The 23,770-nt window shown below is 41.7% G+C and overlaps 1 protein-coding gene across 13 annotated transcripts in view; it reads right to left on the reverse strand.

Moving 5' to 3' along the window:
- The window catches only part of ERCC6L2 (ERCC excision repair 6 like 2), an 82,034-nt gene that overhangs the window by 52,522 nt on the left and 5,742 nt on the right, over window positions 1-23,770 (reverse strand). For 12 of the 13 annotated variants that reach the window (XM_061626385.1, XM_061626391.1, XM_061626399.1 and 9 more), the window contains 6 exons: window positions 22,555-22,964; window positions 16,979-17,098; window positions 15,196-15,389; window positions 13,166-13,327; window positions 7,288-7,495; window positions 5,588-5,728 (listed from right to left, as the gene is read on the reverse strand). In XM_061626385.1, coding sequence (XP_061482369.1) covers window positions 5,588-5,728; window positions 7,288-7,495; window positions 13,166-13,327; window positions 15,196-15,389; window positions 16,979-17,098; window positions 22,555-22,964 — 1,235 coding nt within the window. The remainder of the gene's footprint in view (window positions 1-5,587; window positions 5,729-7,287; window positions 7,496-13,165; window positions 13,328-15,195; window positions 15,390-16,978; window positions 17,099-22,554; window positions 22,965-23,770) is intronic. The other variant, XM_061626422.1, reaches the window with a different exon arrangement.

Consider the following 23,770-nt stretch of genomic DNA (forward strand, 5'->3'; position numbering starts at 1 on the left):
TTCACTATTTCTTTCTTCTTTTTTTGCCGTATTTTAAAATGACTGACTACTCTGTTTAATGGTTAACTTCAGATATATCGATAGCAATCAACTGGAATATTTTAAGGGTACTGATATACGAACAAAAATCAGCCAGCTGATCAATCCAATGTGATTTTGCACCACAAATATTTGTCAAACAGACAACAAACAAATGCTAATGAAGAATTGATTTAACTGTCACTCTTTTCTAGAAAAATATAAGTTATCTAATTATTTTTGTATATCATCCACTTGCTGCTATTTTGCCAACCCCGTTGAAAAAGTATAGCATTAATAACAATGTGTCAAAGTTAGTCCCCCCCAGTCAACTTGTGGTTCTTTAATTAAAAAAAAGAAAAAGTCAGCTGTTTTGGTTGATGCCAGTCACAACGGTAGAAATGTGAAGAAACCATCCACCACAAAGGTTTAGTACAAAGAGAATTATGTAAAGGAAATGTTTACATTAGTGCAAAAAGACCACAGATAGTGGCAGTAACCTTCAAAACATACACAGCTTAGTCGGTTAACCCTACATCGGGTTTCCCAGACTATGGTCTGTGGACTACCAGTGATCCACGAGCTTAATTCAGGTGGTCAAATTGTAATACAAAAACCCTACAGCATCTAGTACAGTGAGAAACTGAAAGAACTGGTCAAGAGAAGACTGAAAGGAAATACGATAGCACTTGAAAGGTTGCCACACAGAGGAAGGCCAAGATCTCTTTTCAATCATCCCAGAGTGCAGGACACAGAACAATGGGCTCAAGTTACAGGAAGCCAGATTTTGACTAAACATCAGGAAAGACTTCCTAACTGTTAAGAGCGGTACGGCAGTGAAACCAAGGGAGGTCTTGGGCTCTACCACACTGGAGGCATTCAAGTGGCAGCTCGACAGCCAACTGCCAGGTATGCTTTAAGTTGTATTCCTGCATTGAGCACGGGACTGGTTTCGATGGCCTTATAGGCCCCTTCCAACCCTACTATTCTATGATTCTACGACAGTGCATTACAATTGCTAAGCAGGGAGAAAAATCATTAAGTGTTCTGTCAAGACCCTCAGCAATTTTAGATGGTCTGTGTGTAGGGGGGAAATATTTGGGAACCAAATATTTGGGAAACAAAGGCTAACATAGCTATAACACCAAATCATGGTTTGATTACCGGAAACCTGCTAGTAGGCTCCTCCATTGCTATTAACAATAGTTTCCCATAACGTTCAAATCAGTAAACTATGAACAGCAACTTCCTTTTATACCAGAACCTACAGTTTTTAAATCCACTTCAAACCATGATTCAAACCACTCTTTGAAAGCAAGGCACTAACCACAATCTGGCAAAGTGGATGTCTACAATCTTTGGGTTAGGAAAACCAGGAAGTGGAAGATGCAACCAACAAGAAAGTATGGGGGGAGGGCATGTGCCCTCAAGACTACTCTTAGCTGGCAAACCATGATTTGGCAATATGTCTGAATTGAGTCTAAATACATGCAACTGCACTTGAACATAATGATCCCCCATTACCTTGCCTCATGCCCCACTTTGTTGCTCCCCCACATTCCATCTATGCATTTACAGCCATGACAGCATGGATTTTTCACATTCCGCCATGTTAAATTGAAATACTTCCCATGTCATTTTGCTGCTTCCCATAAGATCATTTCAGAACAAAATCTTACAAAACTTATACTCAGAACTCAGAACTCAGAAACACTTGAGTTCAGGACTTGAGTTCAAGAGTGGCTGTACACTATAGCCAGCATGGATTTTTTGCATTCCGCAATATTAAATTGAAAATACCCCTCATGTCATTTTGCTGCTTCCCACAACATCATTTCAGAATAAAATCTTACAAAACTTATAGTTCTGAATTCAGAAACACTTGCTTAACAACCCTCTAAGTTTTCATGGCGATACACAAAACACTCAGAGAGAATCAAGAGTTCAAAGTCTAAAAAGAGGGGGGAAATCCCGATCCCTGTTGGAATTTTTTGTCAGTGGTCTCATAATTTGTGGAAATTAATTAAAAATCAGCCATGTTCACAGAGTGCATGTAATCATATTACTGACCTTGACTCATACTATGACCTTCATCCTCTGCAGTTTAAAAGTTTTAAAAAATGCATGGCTGTTTTTAATTAATTTAAGAAAATTAACATTGGACTCTACGATAGCACAGGCATGCTCAGTAAGAACCAACTATCAGTGTTCTAAAGCCAGATTAACAACTGTTTGGCTTCGCTAATCAGGGGGACACATGCATGCCAGATGTTTATTCCACTTTGAACAGTCATGCCTTCCCTGCAAGAATTCCGGGAAGTGTAGTTTGTGAAGGGTGCTGAGAGTTGTTAGGAGACTCCTATTCCTCTGGCAGAGCTACAGTGGCCAGACTGGTTTAACAGTGAGCTCCTCTTCCCAGAGAATTCTGGTGACTGTAGCTCTATGAGGGGAATAGGGCATCTCCTAGCAATTCTCAGCACCCTTCAACAAACTACACTTCCCATTGTAGGATTCTTTGGGGGAAGCCATGACTGTTTAAAGTGGAATAAATATCTGGTGTGGGTGTGGCCAGGGACAACTTTGGTTCAAATTTGGGTGGGAGACCACATGTGTCTGCTGTACAATAAAAAGGTGGGAGATGCTCCTAAAAAGAATGATACTGTTCACAATGTTTTCCTTTTGGAAAGAAAAGGGGCTTTCCCTCTGCACAGTGCCCACCCATCTAATCTTCTCCTCTCCCTTCCCCTCCTCCTTCCTCCCCTTTTCCCCAGGTTAGTTTCAACTATCCTAAGCATGACTGCACAGGAGTAAATTCCACTGAACTCGATAAGCATGCAAATGATCAAACCTGCCCTGTCCTCCTTCTCCCTCCTACCCCTCCCCTACCCCTCCTTCCCCATCTCCCTTCCCCTCCTCTCCCCTCCCCACTCCAGCCCTCCCTCCCTCCCCCAGGTCAGTTTCACCTGTCCTAAGCATGATTGCATGGGAGTAAATCCCACTGAGCTCAATAAGGAAGCATATGATCAAACCTGCCCTCCTCCCCCCTGCCTGCTCCCATTTCCCCTCCCCCTGCTCTCCCTCCTCTCCCCCCCCCCCATGGTCAGTTTCACCTATCTTAAACATGATTGCAGATGAGTAAATCCCACTGAAGTAACTAAGCATGCAAATGATCAAACCTACCCTCCTCCTCCCCTCCCCCTCATCCCCTCTGCCCTCATCCCCTGTGGTCAGTTTCACTTATCCTAAGCATGATTGCTGTTGGAAGTGGGGCAAGAGCAACTCCTGTTTTGTTCTTTTGTTTGTGCTCCAGAAGGGAGATAGAGCTAGGGTCCTTCAGATGGATAGGCTTGTCTACCTTTACCTGCGATGCTCTGACTGACTTCCTTCTGTCGCTAGAATGTTATGGCTTTAGTGAAGCTTACCTGTCCCTCCTCCTTCTGCCCTTTCCACTCCTTTGTCCTCCAGCTGACTAGGAGAGAGGAGACTCCCTTTGTCTCTGCTCTCTCCAAGCATGGGGTTGACTCCTACACCTGGGTGTTATGCCTCCAACTTAGTTAGTTAGAACTAGGTTTGCCTTTCTATCTACTATGTATTTCTATAAATAAAGTAGCTTTTCTTATTTTACTAAGTCTCCAGTCTCAGTAATGCTGATGCAGGGTAAAAGCCTGCTTTCTTAGGTAAACGTGCACACACGCTGGCACACTCGCATTTCAACATCCGGTTACTCTCTGCTTGCTGTTGTGCTACTTTAAACTAAATTTAAACACACAATTACACACAGCAACAGTTGCAAGGGAGTAAATCCTATTGGACTCAAAAAGCATGTATATAATCAATCCATTCTCAGAAAACCTGCGCAGGATCCTATTTCTTACCTCCTGGATGGAAAAGCAGAGAAATTTACTAAGGACCCATCTAAACCTCCTTTTAATCTGCGATGTAACCTCTTGTGTGTCCCATTAATTCGCTGGTGTCCATATGACATTCCCCACCATTTCGGACTTTCTCCTAGTTAAATTCGCACTTCCCCTGCCCTGCTCTAAACCAATTATTTTTTCTTCCTGTTTATTAACCACTCTAGCCTCTGCAGTGAGGACATCTTTCCACACTTTTTTGTATGATGGGTGGATGACGTTAGATCCCACCCTCTGTCCATGCCTCCTCCTCCTCCTTTCTTATAGTCCATTCCGCCTTCTAGTTACTGAACCAAGGTACTTCTTCCTTCGGCTTCTATAGCTATATCACATTGTTGTTGTTTTTAACTACTCTTTTGCAATCAAACATAAATTCAGATGTTTACTGAATCACATTTCCTCTTAAAACCTATTTTGCGATATTATGCATAGGCCAATAGACTTATTGAAAACACAGCAAACCTTCACATATGCATTAATTCAAAAAGTCATTTGTGTGCTCTTCCAGAAAAGCAAAGTACTGTTCTGGACCAATTCCTGTAAAGGGGTGCACTTAAGGGTGTAAGTAATGCAGAAGTGAATTAGACCAAAAAAAATTAACGCCTGCGCATATGGATATGAAAATTCAGGTTTTAAAAAATAAATCCGAGCACAAACAGAACATGTACGGATCTCGAGGCCACCAACTGAAAATGGAAAACATGGATTTTGAGGTTAGGTATGGGCCCTGATAGGCAAAAACCTCTTGCGGTTTAAGAACGTACCTATAGCAAACAGATATTTCTATCAAATTTAAAAAGCAAGGAAATTGGGCACCTATAGTGAATGCACCAGGGAAGCAGGAGGCCTGACCTGTTCTCTGAGATATTGTACTGCCCTACACATTTGTAAAAACGCAAACACAATTTTTGCATTGCCCTGGGCTCCTACTGGGAGGAAAGGTGGGATATAAATCTAATAATATATAAATAAATAAAATTTGGGTTGGTCTTTCACAGTCTAATCCACTTCCTGTGTAGCTTGGAATAATTTGGTAACATGCACCTCTGAGCATATGGTGAGTGGTGCAGTGGTGCCCAATTTCCCTACTTTTTAAAGTTAGATAGAAATATCTGTTGGCTATAGATACGTTCTTAAAGTGCAAGGGGGTTTTGCCTATTAGTGAATGGATCACGTATGTGACTAATAATAGTAACATTCACTTGCTACCAGCTATTCCACTTTTGCACCTGAAAAAGTGGATTTCAGTGTAAACCCATCAAACTTTAAAATTAGCGTGAAAAGCTGCTCCTGAAAACTGTAAATACCAAATGCAAAACCTAAGGCTAACAAGTCTATCCAAACATTAATAACAATATTGCAACCAGTGGCAAGGTTTGGCTATTTAATAGCAATTACTTTTTGAGTAACTCAACTTCAGTGCTTATGAAATCCAAATAAAAAGATGAAAAGTGGATATTAGTAAAACGTGGTAGGAATCCAAAAACTCAGATTGGCAGAGGGGGATGTAAGCATGTTGTATTCCGTGATCTATCCATTGCCTATACCCTCTTTTCAGGCCCATGAGCGAAAACACAGTGTGGGAGCAGAGTAGGACAGATGCACACTGGAGAATGGAATTTGGCAGTACTATCAAATGTGCCAAAATGTCTTACTTTGAAACAACAATTTTTCCTTTTGTGACCACTGTTGCAGCTACACGGTTCCCGTGCTCGCAGCACTAAATGTACATCTTCTGTCTCCAATACAGCCTTATAAACGGCTCTCTGGAACTCCGTCAGAGAACAATATACCATCTGGCAAAACAAAATGCAAAACAGAGGGAAGAAAAAACAACACAAATAAAAATATTCAGATACTATGAACAATTACATGACAATGATCACAACCAACTGTTATAAGCACAGGCCAACTCAATGGGACATATTGCTGCTGTTGCAAAATAAAGATAAACTTTAGCCCACACAAAAAAATGGTTGGCTAATATATTAGATTTGAATGACACAATCTGTTAAAAGAGAGTATGAAAGATAAATTGTGGCAATCGCTCCCAATGTAAGACCAGTATGAGAGAAAAGGACTCAAAATGCCTCAATGCAAGACTATAAAGATTTTTAATCACTTAAAAGATTTATTTTGGCATTTTCTGGCACGTACTATTGAAGGACACTAATGCAGACAGAGGGAATAAAAGGAAACAGCCAGATCTTAAGATTTCCATTGACATTCTGAATTGCTGGTGTAGGAGGGAGGGGCTCTGTACAGTGGTATGACAAACCTTATCCTTCCTCTCAAAGACCATGGGTGGCATCTCCATGACATCTTTTGGTCTCAACCAGCAGGATACAACAATCCCAAGATCACTGCTGAATTTAGGCCACCCACAATGCAGCAGCACCAAGCTGTGCTATAATAATCCAAAAGTATCTTGGATATATACTCACATTATCAAGAGAATGAAACGAAATAAAAGCTGTTAGATTAAAGGCAACTGAGTGACATTGCTGTTAATCTTCTCTTTAGAAAACAAAGTTTAGAATGTATTATTATAAGCTTCGGCAAAAAAGGAAGGTATAAACCAGGAAGGAAGAACAGCAGACTAACATGCAGCATTATTAAAAGTATGTGCAGTTATGTGTTCTCTAAAATGTACTCTTATACTCATCAAAACATCCTAGCTGAGACTACTGAAATGCATACTCTTTCATGATGGTGATGCCAAGCCCAGACGTGGTTCTTCTGTTTAACAATTCATAATTATTTTTTACATGCATCTATCATAAGAAAAGGAGGTATGAGAGCAAAAAGCCCTTGGCTAGTCTTTTAAATGAATATATCTACACAGCTCCAGTCCATTCAGAAGGTTTGCACAAGAATTGAAGAGATTAAGCATGCAGACTGAGCCACGCAACTTATTTGAGCATGCAAATACAAATTCTGTACAGAAAATGAATGTTTGTATGTGAAAAAACATTTGTCTGTGGATACTTTCCATACTGGAAAAAAAACCTATGTGCAAATGCCCAAAATAATCTTGCTTAACAGCAAAGTTCATTTATAAAGAGTCTCTTTCCTTATACTGGCTCAAAAGATTAAAATTATTTTTATAAAATAATTTTACCAATCAAGAGGACAACCCATGCCTATGTAATTGCAGAGTTGGGCTAAACTGAACTAATTCCTGTACTGGCACCTCACAGTCCCCGCCAGCCCCTGTCCAGTGTAGAGAGCTGCAAATGTTCACTTCCATGTGCAAAGGACAGACTGGGTCATCCCCCAAATGTCTACAAGACAAATTTCACGAAATCCACATTTAAATGTTATGGACATATTTATTGTAATTGATTGTTCTCACTCTGTCCTCCTTCTTGGGCAACTGATCGTTAATAAGAGCCTTCGTACGCCTTAAAAAGTAGCCAGACATTTTTTGAGTTAGCCGCTGCATTGCCTTTCGACCCGTTGCTAGTTCTCTTTTAGTTGCAGTGTGCCTCTGGCCATGTTCTACTGGATCAGAAAACTCCTTCTTGAAGTGTGCTTCACTACCCAAAAGTCCTGGTACAGCCCTAAGAAACAGGAAAAAAGCAGCCGACATATTGTCATTCTTCCGTCTTCTATGATTTATTATGTGTCAATCAAGCACTAGTATATGAAATCACTTATCCAGCAGAATTCCACAACCAAAGATCCAGATTCTCTGTCAATGGTTGTGCCTCATCTGCAACTGAACTAAATCTCCACACACACTTTCAAATATGTTCGTTCTCTGGGTTGCTCACACACAACTTTCTTACAGGTCAAGGATGTACCCCTGAGAATCATGCCCATGTCTTCACATACATTGAAATGTAATGTTGGAGCATTCATAACACTGGCCATGCCATAAATCATGGTAAGAAACGATTGCGTGGATGGCCTCCATACTATTTGTGCTGAGTGGGGAACTGAAATTAGGCTATTCCTAACAGATTCTTCCAGTGAGAAAAAAAGTGATTAGAAAGAAGTAGGAGATGGCCAACTACATAAAGCTACCACTCCCACTACTATTAGGAGCATTATAGTTCTATCAGTTGTCTTCTTTGAAAGCACTATTAAAGGGACAACTCCAGTAAAACCTGGAACAAGGAACTACTAGGGCAAGTTTTGGGAAACACCAGCCAGGGGGCCAAATGCCCCCAAGCCTCTCTAGTTGGACTATTCTTCAGGGCTCTCCCCAAGCCACACTCATCATTGGCCCTGCTCATCACCTTCTTCAGGTGCTTCTCAAGGAACGTGTCCTTGAATTGTGATAATGCCCCTTGCTTGCCTGAATGCAGAGGGGGGGTGTACACACACATGCACACATACATATTATTTATTTATTTATCCATCTTGTATCCCGGCCTTCCTCCCTGCAGGAGCCCAGGGCGGCAAACAAGGCACTAAAAACACGTTAAAACATCATAAAAACAAATCTTAAAATACATTAAGACAAAACAGAGTTAAAAACATTTTAAAAACTTTTTAAAGGGTTAAAAACATTATTAATAACATATTAAACAATTCTGACACAGATGCAGACTGGGATAGGTGTCAACTTAAAAGGCTTGTTGAAAGAGGAAAGTCTTCAAAAGGCGCCGAAAAGATAGCAGAGATGGCGCCTGCCTAACATTCAAAGGGAGAGAATTCCACAGGGTAGGTGCTGCCACACTAAAGGTCCGTTTCCTATATTCTGCAGAACGAACCTCCTGATAAGATGGTATCTGCAGAGGCCATCACCTGCAGAGCGCAGTGATCGACTGGGTATGTAAGAGATAAGACGGTCTTTCAGGTATCCTGGTCCCAAACTGTATAGGGCTTTGTACACCAAAACTAGAACCTTGAACTTGGCCCGGTAGCAAACGGGCAGCCAGTGAAATTCTTTCAGTAGCGGGGTGACGTGGGCGATACCCTGCTCCAGTGAGCAGTCTCGCCACTGCATTTTGCACCAGCTGCAGCTTCCAGACCAACCTCAAGGGCAGTACCACATAGAGCGCATTACAGTAATCCAGCCTGGAGGTTACCAGTGCATGGACAACAGTGGTCAGGCTATCCCGGTCCAGAAACAGCCGCAGTTGTCTCACCAGCCAAAGCTGGTAAAAGGCACTACTAGCCACGGAGGTCACCTGGGCCTCTAGCGACAAAGATGGATCTAGGAGCACCCCCATGCTACGGACCTGCTCTTTCAGAGGGAGTACGACCCCGTCCAACGCAGGCAACAGACCAATTATCCGAACTCGGGAACCACCAACCCACAGCGCCTCTGTCTTGCTAGGATTCAGACTCAGTTTATTGGCCTTCATCCAGCCCACCACAGAGTCCAGGCAGCAGTCCAGGGCTTGCATGGCCTCTCCTGATTCAGATGTTACAGAGAAATAGAGCTGGGTATCATCAGCATACTGCTGACACCTCACCCCAAAGCTCCTGATGACTGCTCCCAAGGGCTTCATATAGATGTTAAACAGCATGGGGGACAAGATGGTACCCTGTGGCACCCCACAGCACAGATGCCAGGGGGCCGAAAGACAGTCACCCAATGCTATTCTCTGAGAATGACCCTGGAGATAGGATCGGAACCACTGTAAAACAGTGCCCTCAATACCCGTCTCACCAAGTTGGCCCAGAAGGATACCATGGTCAACGTTATCAAAAGCCGCTGAGAGATCAAGTAAGAATAACAGGGTCGCACTCCCCGTCCTTCTCCCAATAAAGGTAATCCATCAGGGTGACCAAGGCTGATTCAGTCCCATAACCAGGCCTGAACCCAGACTGGGATGGGTCAAGATAATCTGTTTCATCCAAGAGTACTTGCAATTGCTGCGCCACAACCCTCTCAATCACCTTCCCTAAGAAGGGGATATTTGCAACCGGTCAGTAGTTGTCACCAACCAATGGGTCCAGGGTGGGCTTTTTCAGGAGTGGTCAGATCACTGTCTCTTTCAAGGTGGCTGGAACCACTCCCTCCCGCAATGATGTGCTGATCACATTCTGGATCCATTCGGTCAAACCCCCTTGGCAAGCTTTAATAAGCCAAGAAGGGCAAAGGTCGAGAAGACACGTTGCTGGCCGCATCATTGCAAGCACCTCGTCCACATCATCAGGCCGCATCAACTGAAACCGTTCCCAAGAAATTGCAGCAGACGTTGCACTGGACACCTCATTGGGGACTACAGTAGATGTAGATGGGGCATCAAGACTGCTACGGAGGTGAGCAACTTTACCCTCAAAGTGCCTTGCAAACAATTCCCAGTGGGCTTCCGAAGGGTCTAAAACTCCATTTCCTGGAGCTAATGTCAACAGACCCCTGACAATACGGAAAAGCTCCACTGGACGGCTACTTGAGGATGCTATGGAGGCAGAGAAGTGGGTCTTCTTCGCCACCCTCACCATCACACAGTAGGCACGGTTATGATGTTTTACTCGTGCCCGATCAGCCTCACAGCATGTCTTTCACCACTTGCACTCTAACCGTCATCCAGCCTGTTTCATTGCCCTTAGCTCACTGGTGTACCAAGGTGCAAGCCGGGCTCCACAGTGCCAGAGATGGCGCTCGGGGGCAACCGTGTCGAGAGCCCAACATGCCTCGCTGTTCCACAGTGTGACAAGAGCTTCAACAGGGTGATCTGCTCTATCTACTGGGAACTCCCCCAGGGCATTCAGGAATACAGCGGATTCCATTAGTCTCCAGGGGCGGACCATCTTAATCTGTCCACCACCACCCTGCAGGGAAGGATCGAAGCCATAAGTCTAAATATCATCTAAACATGATCTGACCATGACAATGGGGTGACATCCACCCCACCTATCTCCAGACCACCCCTTCCTTCATCTGGAGCAAAAACCAAGTCGAGGGTGTGCCCTGCCCTATCTGTTGGGCCAGTAACAACTTGAGACAGCCCCATGGTCGTCATGGAGGCCATGAAGTCCCGAGCTGGAACACTAGAGGCAGCCTCTGCACGGACATTGAAATCACACAGCATTATCGTTCCAGGCTGCTCCAATGCCACAGCCGAGATGACCTCCACCAGCTCGGTCAGAGAAGCTGCCGGGCAGCAGGGTGGACGGTACACCAGCAGCAACCCTAGTTTGCTGTCTCCTCGGCCCAACACCAAGTGCAGGCCCTCACAGCCATCTCCAAGACAGAGTGGTTTCCTGGTGACAGAGATGGAAGTTCTGTAGACCACAGCAACTCCTCCCCCACGTCCCTGCAGCCTGTGCTGGTGCTGCAGAGAGTATCCAGGTGGGCAAAGTTGGGTTAGATCAACTCTTCCAAGCTTACCCATCCAGGTCTCGGTAATGCACTCCAAATTGGCACCTTCATCTACAATCAAGTCTTTGATATCTTTTCGGCGCCAGGTAAAGACCTACCTCTTTGCCCAGGCATTTTAGTTTTAGTTTCAGTTTTAGTTTTTTTTTTATTTTTAATGTTATAGTTAATTAGTGTATGTTCTATTTTGTCTTAATCTGTTTTTAATGTGTTTTTATATTTACATGTTTTATCCACATTCGCTGGTTCTAAATGTGGTTTTATCATATTGTACACCGCCCTGAGAGCCTGTTGCTATAGGGCGGTTTAAAAGTGTAATAAAATAAATAAAAAAAATTGATAAGAGTGGTCTTACTATGTACCGATCTGGCGTTAAACAACAACACACACAGGCCAGTGGGCACAGCAGATGAGCAACGAGGAACCAATCCATGAGAGGAGTGGCAGCAAGGAACAAGGCGCAGATAGCCTTGCCTTCGCCTTCTATGGTAATTCACCACATCCCCATGGCTATATTTCCCTCTGCTCATCACTGAAATTGGGATGGCATCACCGATGTTCCTCCGTGCGAAGACTGCTCCTAAATACCTAATATGGGACCAACACGCACCAACAAAGCCTGCCGGAGCAAATTATCCTAGTAGGCCTCTGCGAGGATTGGGAACAGTCACACCCGTTCAAACTTTTTCACACAGGGCTTATCTACTCCCCCTCCTGTCTCACACCCAGGGAGGGCCAGGCTTCTGCCAATTACAGACTCTCACTCTGAAGGCATCTGGCGACTTTCTCCTATCATTCAGTTCACTGCACAGGCTCCCACCCTGTGCAGGAACTACACATGCACCACACGCCCTCCCCACTACCAATCTCCTCTAGACTGGTTTAACAGAAAACAAATTAAGAAATACAAAACAAGAAAAAGTAATAGAAGGGGGGTAGCACCCTCACCCTCGGGACTCCCTAAGGGGCTCCCCAAGGGGCAACCCCTTTGGTGTCACCCTTTCAGTGGCGACCCCACCGGGGGCAGACCCGCCGCCCAAGGGCAGCTGGGCTTTTATGCCTCCTGGCCCAGCCAGCAGCTGTTGCAAGGGGCAGCGAGATTAACTGTAGCCTCTCTCTGGAGCAGGGGCCAAGCAGGGGGTCCCAGTCCTTACAGCTCTTACCAGGGACTTCAGCTGTCTGGACAGACAGCAGCTCAAAGAAGCTAGTAGCCAGCACCCAGATGCCAGATACTCACTCCCAGGGCAGGTCTTCTTCAGTCCACTCATGCTGCAGCTGTTCCCTCCGGCTTTTGCAAGACTGGAATGAAGTCTACTGTTCAAAAGTAAGAGTGGCATCTGTTGTGCCACCCACTTACTTCTCTGCCCCTGCCCCTGCCCCTGCCCCTGGGGACCCCAGCAGGTTGCCTATGAAGGAGTGCAGCTGTTGGGCTGAAAACAGTTTTCAACCTCTGTACTAGGGAACTGATATTTATCCCCAACAGAAAGAAGGAACCATGCATTTGGGTTTCCTGTACTTTGTGCTTTGAAGTAACACACATAAACATCCAAATCTATGACGTCAGGCTTTAATGGGATCACTTTACACATTATTCAGTGCAATGTGCATATTAGCCACTGACTAAGTGCTACAGGGAGTTGCAGCCCTATAGAATACATATACATGGGCCTATAGAATACACATTCTCAACACACTGTTGCCATGCACATACATTGCATTTTATATGTACATAAACAAATTCTCTGTGTACATAGTTAAATAATAAAGTGGCATTAAGAGCAGAGCTTGGAAAAGTTACTTTTTTGAACTACAACTCCCATCAGCCCTAGGCAACATGGCCACTGGATTAGGCTGATGGGAGCTGTAGTTCAAAAAAGTAACTTTTCCAAGCTTTGATTAAGAGTTATGAGCATTCAACCCTACTCGTAACATTAACTTTTATTTTGCTTACCAGTCCATGACACACCAAAGTTCCTTCATGTTGTTCTGCAGAATCGTCCCAGTAAGTCCCAAACGAACCTTACATCTTAGAGCTTTCATTGTCTGAGTTATCTGAGCTTTTGGATTCTTGATTCTATGCACTTCATCTACAATGACAGCTGACCACGCAAGGCTGTAAAACAACAGGAAATAGTGACAGTCTTCCTCAGTCCTCCAAATACAGTGTTTAATGAGCTATTGTCAATGAGGTTCCCCATAATAAACAAAATGCTAATACTAAAGGCTGAACTGTCCATGATCCGGGGGGAATGATTTATACAGACTATCAAAACAAGACAAAAAGACAGGTTTTAAAAACATAGCAAGTTATATAAAGTAGCTTTCTGATATGATGCCCAAACCAGCCATCATGAAACCTTGAGGAAGATACAGATAAGGAGAAAATACAGGCTGTTCTGGTAGAGGGGGATAGGAGGGGTCCCTCAGCACCTCCCCTAAGCCTGCCAGGCCCGAGGACATAGCTTAACTACCTTTCTCAGAGAAGTAGCCTCTAACAACCCCCTCCTCTACCTGATAGTACCTACAGAATGGACAAGGGCCCTTTAAGTCAGCACTGCCAACTCCCCAAGGAGGTAGGGCCAACTGTAGTATAGGCCTTACAAGCCTCATAAGGCCTCAGATGGCCTTAACTCAGCCAACAGAGCCTATTGAGAGCTGCCCAGATTCCTGGCATGGTTAAGAGATCTGCCTTGTCTTTTCCTGGTCTGCTTATAAGAAGGAGGCTGTGATTGCTTCCATTGTGAGCCCCAACAAAACAGCATAATGTATGTTAGACTGACTGTAGCCACACTTTCTTGCTTGTTTGGTTCACTGTATCTATAGAGAAATTACTGACGCTCCTTGTCAAGTGTCAAAGAAGCCAAGTGGTTTCTATATTATGGAAAAGGGATGTATTGGGGGAGCATCGGACTGAAGACAATTATTTCACCTGGAGTTTTATAAGTATCCAAGGAAGTCGGTAATAGCCACAGACAGGACTAGATAACAGCCATAACTTAACAGCTAGAGAACTTTAGATCACTTCACCAACTACTACTTGCTTAGAATTGGTGATCTAGAGATGAAATTACATGAAATTCATTATTCCCCACCTAGCAATCATCCACATCAGAGAGAGATATTCATATGTGTGGGGGGGGGTCTATTGCCCTCAATTTTCAAAGTTACATGAAGAAACAAGGCTAGTATCTCTAATAAAAGTTTTAATGTTTCAAATGTTAAAGGGAACATGGTTCTATTGCAATGCCAAAGCTCTCTGAAGAAAATGGCCTACATCAGGAACTTCATGCCTGAGGGCCAAATGAAGCCCTCCAGATCTCTGTCCAGTCCTCTAGATTCTGCCCGGGCCATGCCCCTCACTAGGTCACACCTCTCACTGACCCTGCTGTCCATCCTCCTCTTGTGATTTTAACAACGCTGGAATGTTCCCTTGAACTGTGAAAATACCTTGCTTGCCTGGACAGAGTGTTGTGCGTGTGTGGCCACAGCCATTTTTGCCACACCCACCATTGGTATCTGACTCCCAAATGGTTGCCCATGAGGCAATGTGGCCCTCTGGCTTAAAAAGGTTCCCTGCCCGTAGCCTCCATCACATGTCACTCATTGACATTAAACAGTCAGAAGGAAAACACGTCAGAAAACTATTTTTTTTTTCCATTTCAAGTGGAACATTTTCCTCTTGGAACATATTTTTGGCCAATACAGTTGATATTTATGGTCTGTATTACAGTATAATGCACTTATTGGTACATTTATAATTTTTGAAATTTTCATTTTCATATGTATGTTTAATGAAAAATTAATTTCAGTGGGAATTAACAAGCAGCATGTTTAGGATTACAGCCCTAACATACACGTTCAACACATTTTCTCTTATCTCTTTTTAAAAGAGTTCACGGATTCACAGCCCTGGTTTGTAAGAATTTTTTTAGTTGTTAAAAGAAAACACTGTTGCACTAGCAGTAATTTTAGAATTGTTACCTGTTAAGTTCCTCTAAACAAAGGCGAAGGGTTTCATATGTTGTGAGTGCAATTTCACATTTTCCCTGCTTGATTCGACTCAGTTCATAGTCTTTTCTATTGCCATGCAAAATGATAACCTTGAAATAGCCCCAAGTATCCAATTCATCTTTCCAATTATACAGAACAGAAAGGGGTGCTACAATCAGGAAAGTCTGGAAAGAAAAACATGCAATATTGCTGCTGAATACATGCAAAGTGCATCTGAATACAAAATTTCCACACTGTTAACATTGCTATGCATATACGTCCTATCCTGTACTTTTCAGCTGCCTGAGCAAAGTGAGAGAAACCCAGAAAAAATACTTCAAGCTGATTAAGATGCAGTCATAAGAGTGGTTTGTTTTTTTTAAAAAAATGTAGCCACCAGACTGTGTCAATAGCAAGCCTACACAATCTGAATCCTGTCAGGCCCAGTGCAGGCCAGTACCTATGTACTGATGCCTGCAAGTTGACAGAATGCCCCTCTCTGTTTTTGCTCAGGTTCATGCAAGTTCTAAGCATGCCCTCTTGAAGGAAACCTAGAAAATTCCCAAAATGAGGGGAAGAACAGTCAGAGTGTCACTTGGCTCCTAGCCAAGATTTGGTGACAAGAGAAGCTTGAGGGAAGATTTTCTGTGGTGATGTAGATGGAATCCTCAAATCAACTGCTTTTAATTTATAACAGACTTAAAGTCAACCTCAAAATAGTCAGGGGAGGAAGAGTTCTGTGTGTTCCAAGACCAAGGATTTTAACATAGCTGACTAGGAAAGAAGCGGGGACAAAAGATAGGTTAGGAAGCAGAACCTAGAAGTAACATGGCAAATGCCAGCCCAGCTTGGGGTGAGAAGCAAGAAGGGGAAGAATCCCCTTCACATTAACATGGAACTGAAACATACTACCCTTCAACTGCTTGTTAGGAACCAAGGCCCTATTAAACTATTGGAAGCCTGTCAAGACTGCTTAGGCTTTATCAGGTTCGCAGAGAACAGGCTAAAAAAGATTTCCAGGCTAATTTAATCATCTCTATACGAGCTCTTCCTCCAAGCTATAACAGTAGCTGTGGAAGCCCACTGATCAGAGATCCCCCCTTCTGTCACCTTTTTCTGCTGTACTACCCGTGTAATCAATCAGCAGGTGAGGCCTTGGTGGTGGTGTCGCCACCAGGGACTGCCCAGTTGTCACTGACCCATGACAGGACCTTTTCAGCGGCCGTTCCCCATTTGTGGAATGTCCACCCTGGCGAGGTGTGTCTATCTCCCTCATTATGGACTTTCAGGAAGAATTTTAAAACTTTTCTGTTTACCCAGGCATTTGATGGCTGAAAAACATGGAAGGGCCATAGCTCAGTGGTAGAGCATCTGCTTTGCATGCAGAAGGTTCAAAGTTCAGCCCCAGCATCTCCAGGTAAGGCTAGGAGAGACTCCTTCTTGAAACGCAGGAGAGCCACTGCCAGTCAGCATAGACAGCACTGAGCTAGATGAACCACTGGTCTGAGTCGGTGAAAGGCAGCTTCCTATGTTCCTATGACAGTGTTCCTGACAACCCTGAGATCATAGCTTTTAGAATGTTTTAAATTTATTTATTTATTTAGTACTGCTGTGTTTGCTGCCCAGGACAAAGGATGGGATATAACTTGAATTAATATTATTATTGAAGATAATAATGGTCCTTAGAACCTCATAAGCAAATCTCCATTTAAAAATGAATTGATTTGTATCTTCAAGATGTCCTGATATAAAGGAGTCTAAGTTACAATCTTACTGTCTTTGGAACAGATGGCATTTCCTTTTTCATTGTTCTTCGCAAAAATTCAGGCATGTTATTTTCAATATCCGCACGTGTCCCCTTTTTGTGCAGCACTGCAGCCAGAAATGAAATAACCTAAACAAAGACAATTTAAAGTGTTCAAGAACAAGATAACAACAGAATGTTCAAAACAAGTCTCAGCCTGAGAACTCTGAATTGAACTCAAGGAGCACAGCAAAGACCTACATCACTCTGCCCCCGTCTCCAAATAACTTAGAATGCATACAGGTGGGAATTTGATGATGGATGCATTGGCCACAAACAAGTAACTAAGATTCATGACAAACAGTAAAGTCTAAGACTTGTTTTTTCAAAACTCTTATAGGTACTATGTTCATGACTATAAGCATTCACCAGGGACCCCAACTCCACCGCTGCAACTGGATACAGCATCCCACAGATAACCAAGAGATGGTAAGGTATGGGCTTCAAAACATTCTCCATCTGTTACAAACTCTCCATCCCCCAATATGGGTGAACATGCATTGACTAGACCTTCTTTAAATATGCAGGCTGATGACAAATGCAGGTATGTTCCACCATGTGCTGGTAAATGCAATAGGGAACCCAGCCACTTATGTTGAGAATATCTCTTATTGATACTAATGACTCATTCTCCTTATAGAATCAGAGTCAGGGCATGTGGAGAGAAAAAATAGTCAACGGATATGAACTTCCCAAGATGGAATGGATGAATATTGTTTTAATGACCACATTATCTCCCCAACAGCTGAATCTTCAAAGGTAGGCATGATGAGGGCTGTCACTGGTCCTTTGCAGCAGATAAACAAGAGTTTCGGGTTTCAACTTTCTCCCTAGAGACTGATGTAAATAAGAGATTAACCTGAGTATGATCAGAATACTAAGACTCTGTAGCCCAAATCTCCAGATGACTTCACTAAGCACTTTCATGTAGATAATGAACAGTATAAGGGGCAAAATGGAATACTGCAGCTCATGATCAGTTAGTGGCCATGAGGCAGAGCAGAGTCCCTCATCAACACCTTCCGAATCCTCCTGACCTCTACGAATGGGCATCTAAAAAAGTACTGCTACACCCATCCTCATAAGCCAATCCAGAAGGCTGCTATAGCAGATAATGAACAGTGATTTAAAGATTCAGGAGAATAGAGTTCCACTCCACAATCCACCTCCAAACACAAGTATCCAAGGCAGTTTCGGTCACAAAACTAGGATGAAAACCCAACCGAAGAGATCAAAATAATCTAGACCTCTTCCAGTTAATGTTAATATGAATTCTTTCATATTATTTGTATGCTTGTTTTTAAACCTGTTTCATCAACAAACAGTTTTACATTAGAGTGTGTTTTGTTTCCTCTTAAATTTCACTGTTTAAAGCTACTGTCTATGTTAGCAAAAATCTTCCTTTATTTTTTGCTTGTTATAGAGGTGGAGTACTAGTCTTGTTTATTGGTATGCTGCACACATCTGCAGTGATCTCATCCAGCCCATCAGAACCTTTAAAAAGTTCTTTCAATAGAATCATATTTCTTTCTCTTTTTTTTAAGTTTCTGGCCTCGCACTCAAAACAAGTACAACTCCTTGACCCACAAAGAAAAACATTTGGCTCAGAGAGTGAAATGTAAAAGAGGACAGAATGTCTCATCTTTTCCACACATTCCTTTACACAAGGCTGGGGTGGACAAGATTTCGAGGCCCAAAACATCTGGATTCCCCACAGATCTCCCACCCATGCTATAAATAGATCCAAGCAGGTACAGAAGCCTACCCATATAAGGCATTTTGCAGAACTGGTTTCTATTTCACTAATTTAACTACATGTAGCGATGCCCTTCGTTTGTTGTAGCATTAAAAGCCAGTATTACTTTAATCAAGTTCATAAAGGAATCCTGCTTTAAACCAGATGTTTAATGTTCAGCCAGATGACCAGGATTCTACAAAGCAGGTAAGGTTAAAAATAAATTATCATGGAAAATATCCAACCATACATCCTTTCCAGCTTACAGTGAAATTCAAACTGTTGTGAAAAAAGATGTTTCTATAATAGGAATTCTGGTTCTCATCATGAGCCACTGCTATTATCAAATATACTAACACACAAAATAGGTGGCAAGCCACACATGGAAACTTAAAAAAAAGAGAAAGTGGTAAATTATTAATTGAAGCTATAGAATAAAACCAGTCTGCAATTTAATGCCTGGATTTCTTATAGAGCAGAGTGCTGTTTTCATCCTTGGAGTGATGGAATGAATTGCCATTCTGAGAAAATGTTACAAGCAGGGCTGTGGAGTCGGTATGCCAAACCTTCAACTCCGACTCCAACTCCTCTATTTTTCTACTGTCCGACTCTGACTCCTTCATAAATGGCAAATGTATATTAATGTATTAATATTAATTTTGATATTAATATTAATATTAAAATATTATATTTTGAAGTTGGAGTCAGTACATTTCTACCGACTCCGACTCCACCCAAAATTGCCTCCGACTCCGACTCCACCCAAAATTGCTTCCGACTCCGACTCCACGACTCAGACTCAGACTCCACAGCCCTGGTTACAAGTGTTCTTCCCCGCACTGACACGAAAGCATTTTTACAAGCTCTTTCCTCACATGCTCCTCAAATATTGGCATTTTGCAGTCTGTGGTATATACCAGTGTCTGCGAACAAGCATAATAAAATTCCCCAAGAGGCAAAATAAAGAGGCAAGTGAAAATCACCCTTGTTTTTAAAAGGAAGCATAGCAATTATATACTCATGATCATATTTCACAGTTTGTGATAATTCTAGAACATAAAAGACCTCACTCCAATCTAATCAATAGTATCTTCTGGGTTTATCATGGTCAGGATGGAAGAATGAAGAGGGACTCCCAACTTTCCCATTAATATCAATAGTATATTTCCAGGATTGATAAAAATCAATATTTTTTAAAAAGAATAAAAACATCAGATTTTAAAATTTAAATAGGATTCTTTTATTTAAATCAGATTTTTTTATTTAAATTAGATTTAATTTTAAATTTTCTTAAATCAGTTTAAAAAATAGCCTAGGCCAAATATATCATGAATACTAATTATACAACTTCTAATGATGTTCAGTGAATATGTTAACATCACTTTATGGAGATGAAGATAACCTGATCAGTCCTATTCTGCAGGTGGTATACATGAACCGCATGCACTCTCTCTCTCAAGGCGTTGCCTCTCTCTAAGTGCAAAGATAGAAAAGGGCAATGAATAGAGAATTTGGGGAGAAAGAGTAGATCTGAACAAGGAGGAGACCACTGAAGTCTCCAGCAGTAGCCTCTTGTGCAGGGGAAGACAGAATTTTTTGTTCCTTTGTATTAATTCATTCTAATCTGAGAAATACGTTGGAAACTGAAAAAACAGGAAAACTTTTTTCCAGACAATGAACAAGGAAGACAAAGGTGAAGCACAAGACTGAGTTAACTGTACCACCCAATATTTTTTCTCATATTGACTTGGTTGAAATTTCCTAAATTTTATTTTTAAAGAACTTTACATTTATTTAAAAACTTGATTAGTTAATTATTCAAAAATCCATATGCATAATTTTGTTAATGTTGTTTAATGAAGAAGAAATCTAATTAGTATAATTTAAAAGCCTGTTTGGTGGTAGTGATTCTGGCACATCATGACAAAAGAAAATCACGATTAATTGAACAGTTGGAGCTGGTTCATCTCCTGAATGACTTCACACGTTCATTCTGCTTTAGTATTAAAATGACAAAATTATCATCCCATTTTTTGATGAAAATTAATCTGAAAACAATTCAGAATAATTGCTTAGTGTGTACCTACCTTCTAATCTAATGAAACCTACATTTCTGAATATATATTACGATTGTATTAAACAACAATGTACTTCTACTAAAAAAGATGATTAAACAGAATCCAGAACAGGCAACCGGCTGATCTTTCAGACACCGGAACCACCTACCCACAATTAATTAAGCCATGAAGTTCACTGGGTGACCTTGAGCCAGTCACTGCTTCTCAGCCTAACCTACCTCACAGGGTTGTTGCAAAGATAAAATTGGGGAGGAGGAGAACCACGTATGCCACCTTGAGCTCCTTGGAGGAAAGGTGGGATATAAATGTAATAATAAATAAACTTTTAAGTGCAATCCAGAGAGAGGCCCCCTTGCGGGACTGATGAAGTTGTACTAATGAAATAATTTCTGTGAAGACTCAGTTATATTGAGATAGTATGGACAAAGAGCCATAAAACATGGGCTAGTGTGACACAAACACAGCAAGAACAAACCACACTTGGTTGTTTTGGAAGAAACAGTAATCTACACTCTGCCTCAAACCAGGAAAGTACATAGGGAGCTGCCTAATACTGAGTCAGACCACTGATCCATCTAGTTCAGTATCGTCTACACTGACTGGCAGCAGCTCTTCAGGCTTTCAGACTGGTTTCTTGCATCCCTATCTGGAGATGCCAGGAATTGAACCTGGGGCTTTCTGCATGCAAAACAGATGCTCTATCCCTGAGCTAGGGAGAAAGGGAAACTGCTGTATGTGAGGTAAAAGAATAAGCATGCAGCCCAAGGCATCTGACTGCCAGTTTACATATCTCCAAACCATGGTTTTGCATAATATCTGAACTAACCCCTCTGGTTTTCTTATATCTTATATCTGTAAACCACCCAGAGAGCTTCAGCTATGGGGCGGTACATAAATGTAATAAATAAATAAAATAATAAATAAATAAATATCAGTTAGAATGGAAAATGCCTAAAGGAGAATGAACAGAAATAGCAACACTTTTGTAAGCTGTTTTTCTTGTTAGTGAAATGCTTTAGATAACATTTTCTGCTGTAGTGAAATATAACTCATTGTTCAGACAGAAAACAGTATAACTGTATCTGGTTACTGGGTTAGATTTTTGAAACAAAAAATGAAATACGATGTTCTCCGTTACTCAAATTGCCAAAATCAAAAAGATTTGATACAATCACTCATCAAAATGACAATACAGAATTTGTAATACTAGAGTAGTATCTACATTGCTACATATCCTTTGATCTAGTGCCTCTCCAAATACACCCTTTATTCTGTAAGCAGGTATATTCTGTAACAGGTTATTGACTTAACACAATAATAGTGCATTAATGGTGGATTTATTCCTCTTCAGTTTGTTCTTCAATGCTTCCCAGTGCTACCACATTATTGCTGTCCAAAGGGCCTACAGAGCAACAAAAGCAGGACCAAAAAAAACCCCTATAACATTTGTGGTATAAAAACTTACAGGATTTCAGCAGGAAGTTATGGGATATACAATGACTGGAAATGAAGTACTTTGACCACCCCAAAACATTTGTAGGCACAAATAGTATTGAACGCAGAATCACACGTGACCACCCCAATAGCATCACGAACACAAATAATCACGGAAGTGCAATGTAAAGGACCTAGAGGAGCGTTTATATTATCTAAACTTAAAACTTAATTCTTTACTCTGTTCCAGAAATCAATACATTTTGGTCCTTAGAATAAGAAGGAGGAGGGAAAAATACCTGTACTGTTTTCCCAAGGCCCATGTCATCTCCAAGAATGCATCCGCTGCTATAAACATAGTGTCGGTATAAAAACTGGGCCCCTTCCCTTTGATAATCACGTAGATATCTATTAATTGTATAAGGGATCCAATCCCCATCCTTGGACAGCTCATAGTCAACTGCACTTGAGGGAAATCTTCTGCCAGGGAAATGAGGCTTCTCCAAATCTTCATCATCAAACATTAAGTTCTTCTGTGCATATTTACAGAGTTTTGCTACTAGTACTTTCTTTTCTTGAGATCCCCTAAAAGATACAACTGCAAATAAAATCCCATATTCATCTGCTTCCAAGGACGTTATTGTTGCTTCACAAAGCTTCCCATTTTCAAAAAAAGGAGCAAGGCATTTATCTCCAACGTGCCATCTGCCTGTTAAAAAGCACATCCAACAGAAATAGTATTTCAGCCTGAATGAAAACCTATGGTTTGCAATTAATTTTATTCTGTTCAATATTGGAAAACAATGCTTGTTGAAATAAGGCATGGAAACAAGATTTTTATAAAAAACCCATTAGCATTATTAAATTTTTAACCTCCTGCCACACTGATAGACCAAGATATAAATCTATCTAAAGCAACAACACTCAACCTTCCAGTTTGTCATTTTGAAAACCACATCTTTCCCAGTTGTGTATTCGTTACATAAACTTCAACCTATTTCAAACAATCTCAACCACACTGGAGGTGACATACATGGAACGGTCTTGGAAAATATATGGCAGTGTACCATTAACACAAACGGAATATAAACAGGAAATAACAGAGGGCACGGGAAATATCTACAAGCAAATATTCAAAAAGGGAAGCTTAGACATTCATTTTCACAACATTAAAATTAACAACCTCAGGAGGGAGATTTTGGCAACAAAAGACAATTGAGCCAGCATAATATTACACTTAGAGGGTTAGACTAGCACCTAGGAGATCAAGGTTCCAATCCCAACTCAGCTATGAAGTTCACTGGGTGATCCCAGACCAGCAGTCTCTCAGCCTAACCTATCTCACAGCGTTGTTGTCAGGATAATCAGAGAGGGTTGATGCTACCTTGAGCTGTTTGGAGGGTAGATGGGATATAAATGTAACAATGAATAAATAAATTGTTTCCAAACTGAAATATATATAAATATAATGCACTATTCCTCAGACAATACCACCCACTGTTCTTCCAAACTTTT

This window comes from Rhineura floridana, chromosome 1 (genome assembly GCF_030035675.1).
Source record: "Rhineura floridana isolate rRhiFlo1 chromosome 1, rRhiFlo1.hap2, whole genome shotgun sequence".
Lineage (NCBI taxonomy): Eukaryota > Metazoa > Chordata > Lepidosauria > Squamata > Rhineuridae > Rhineura > Rhineura floridana.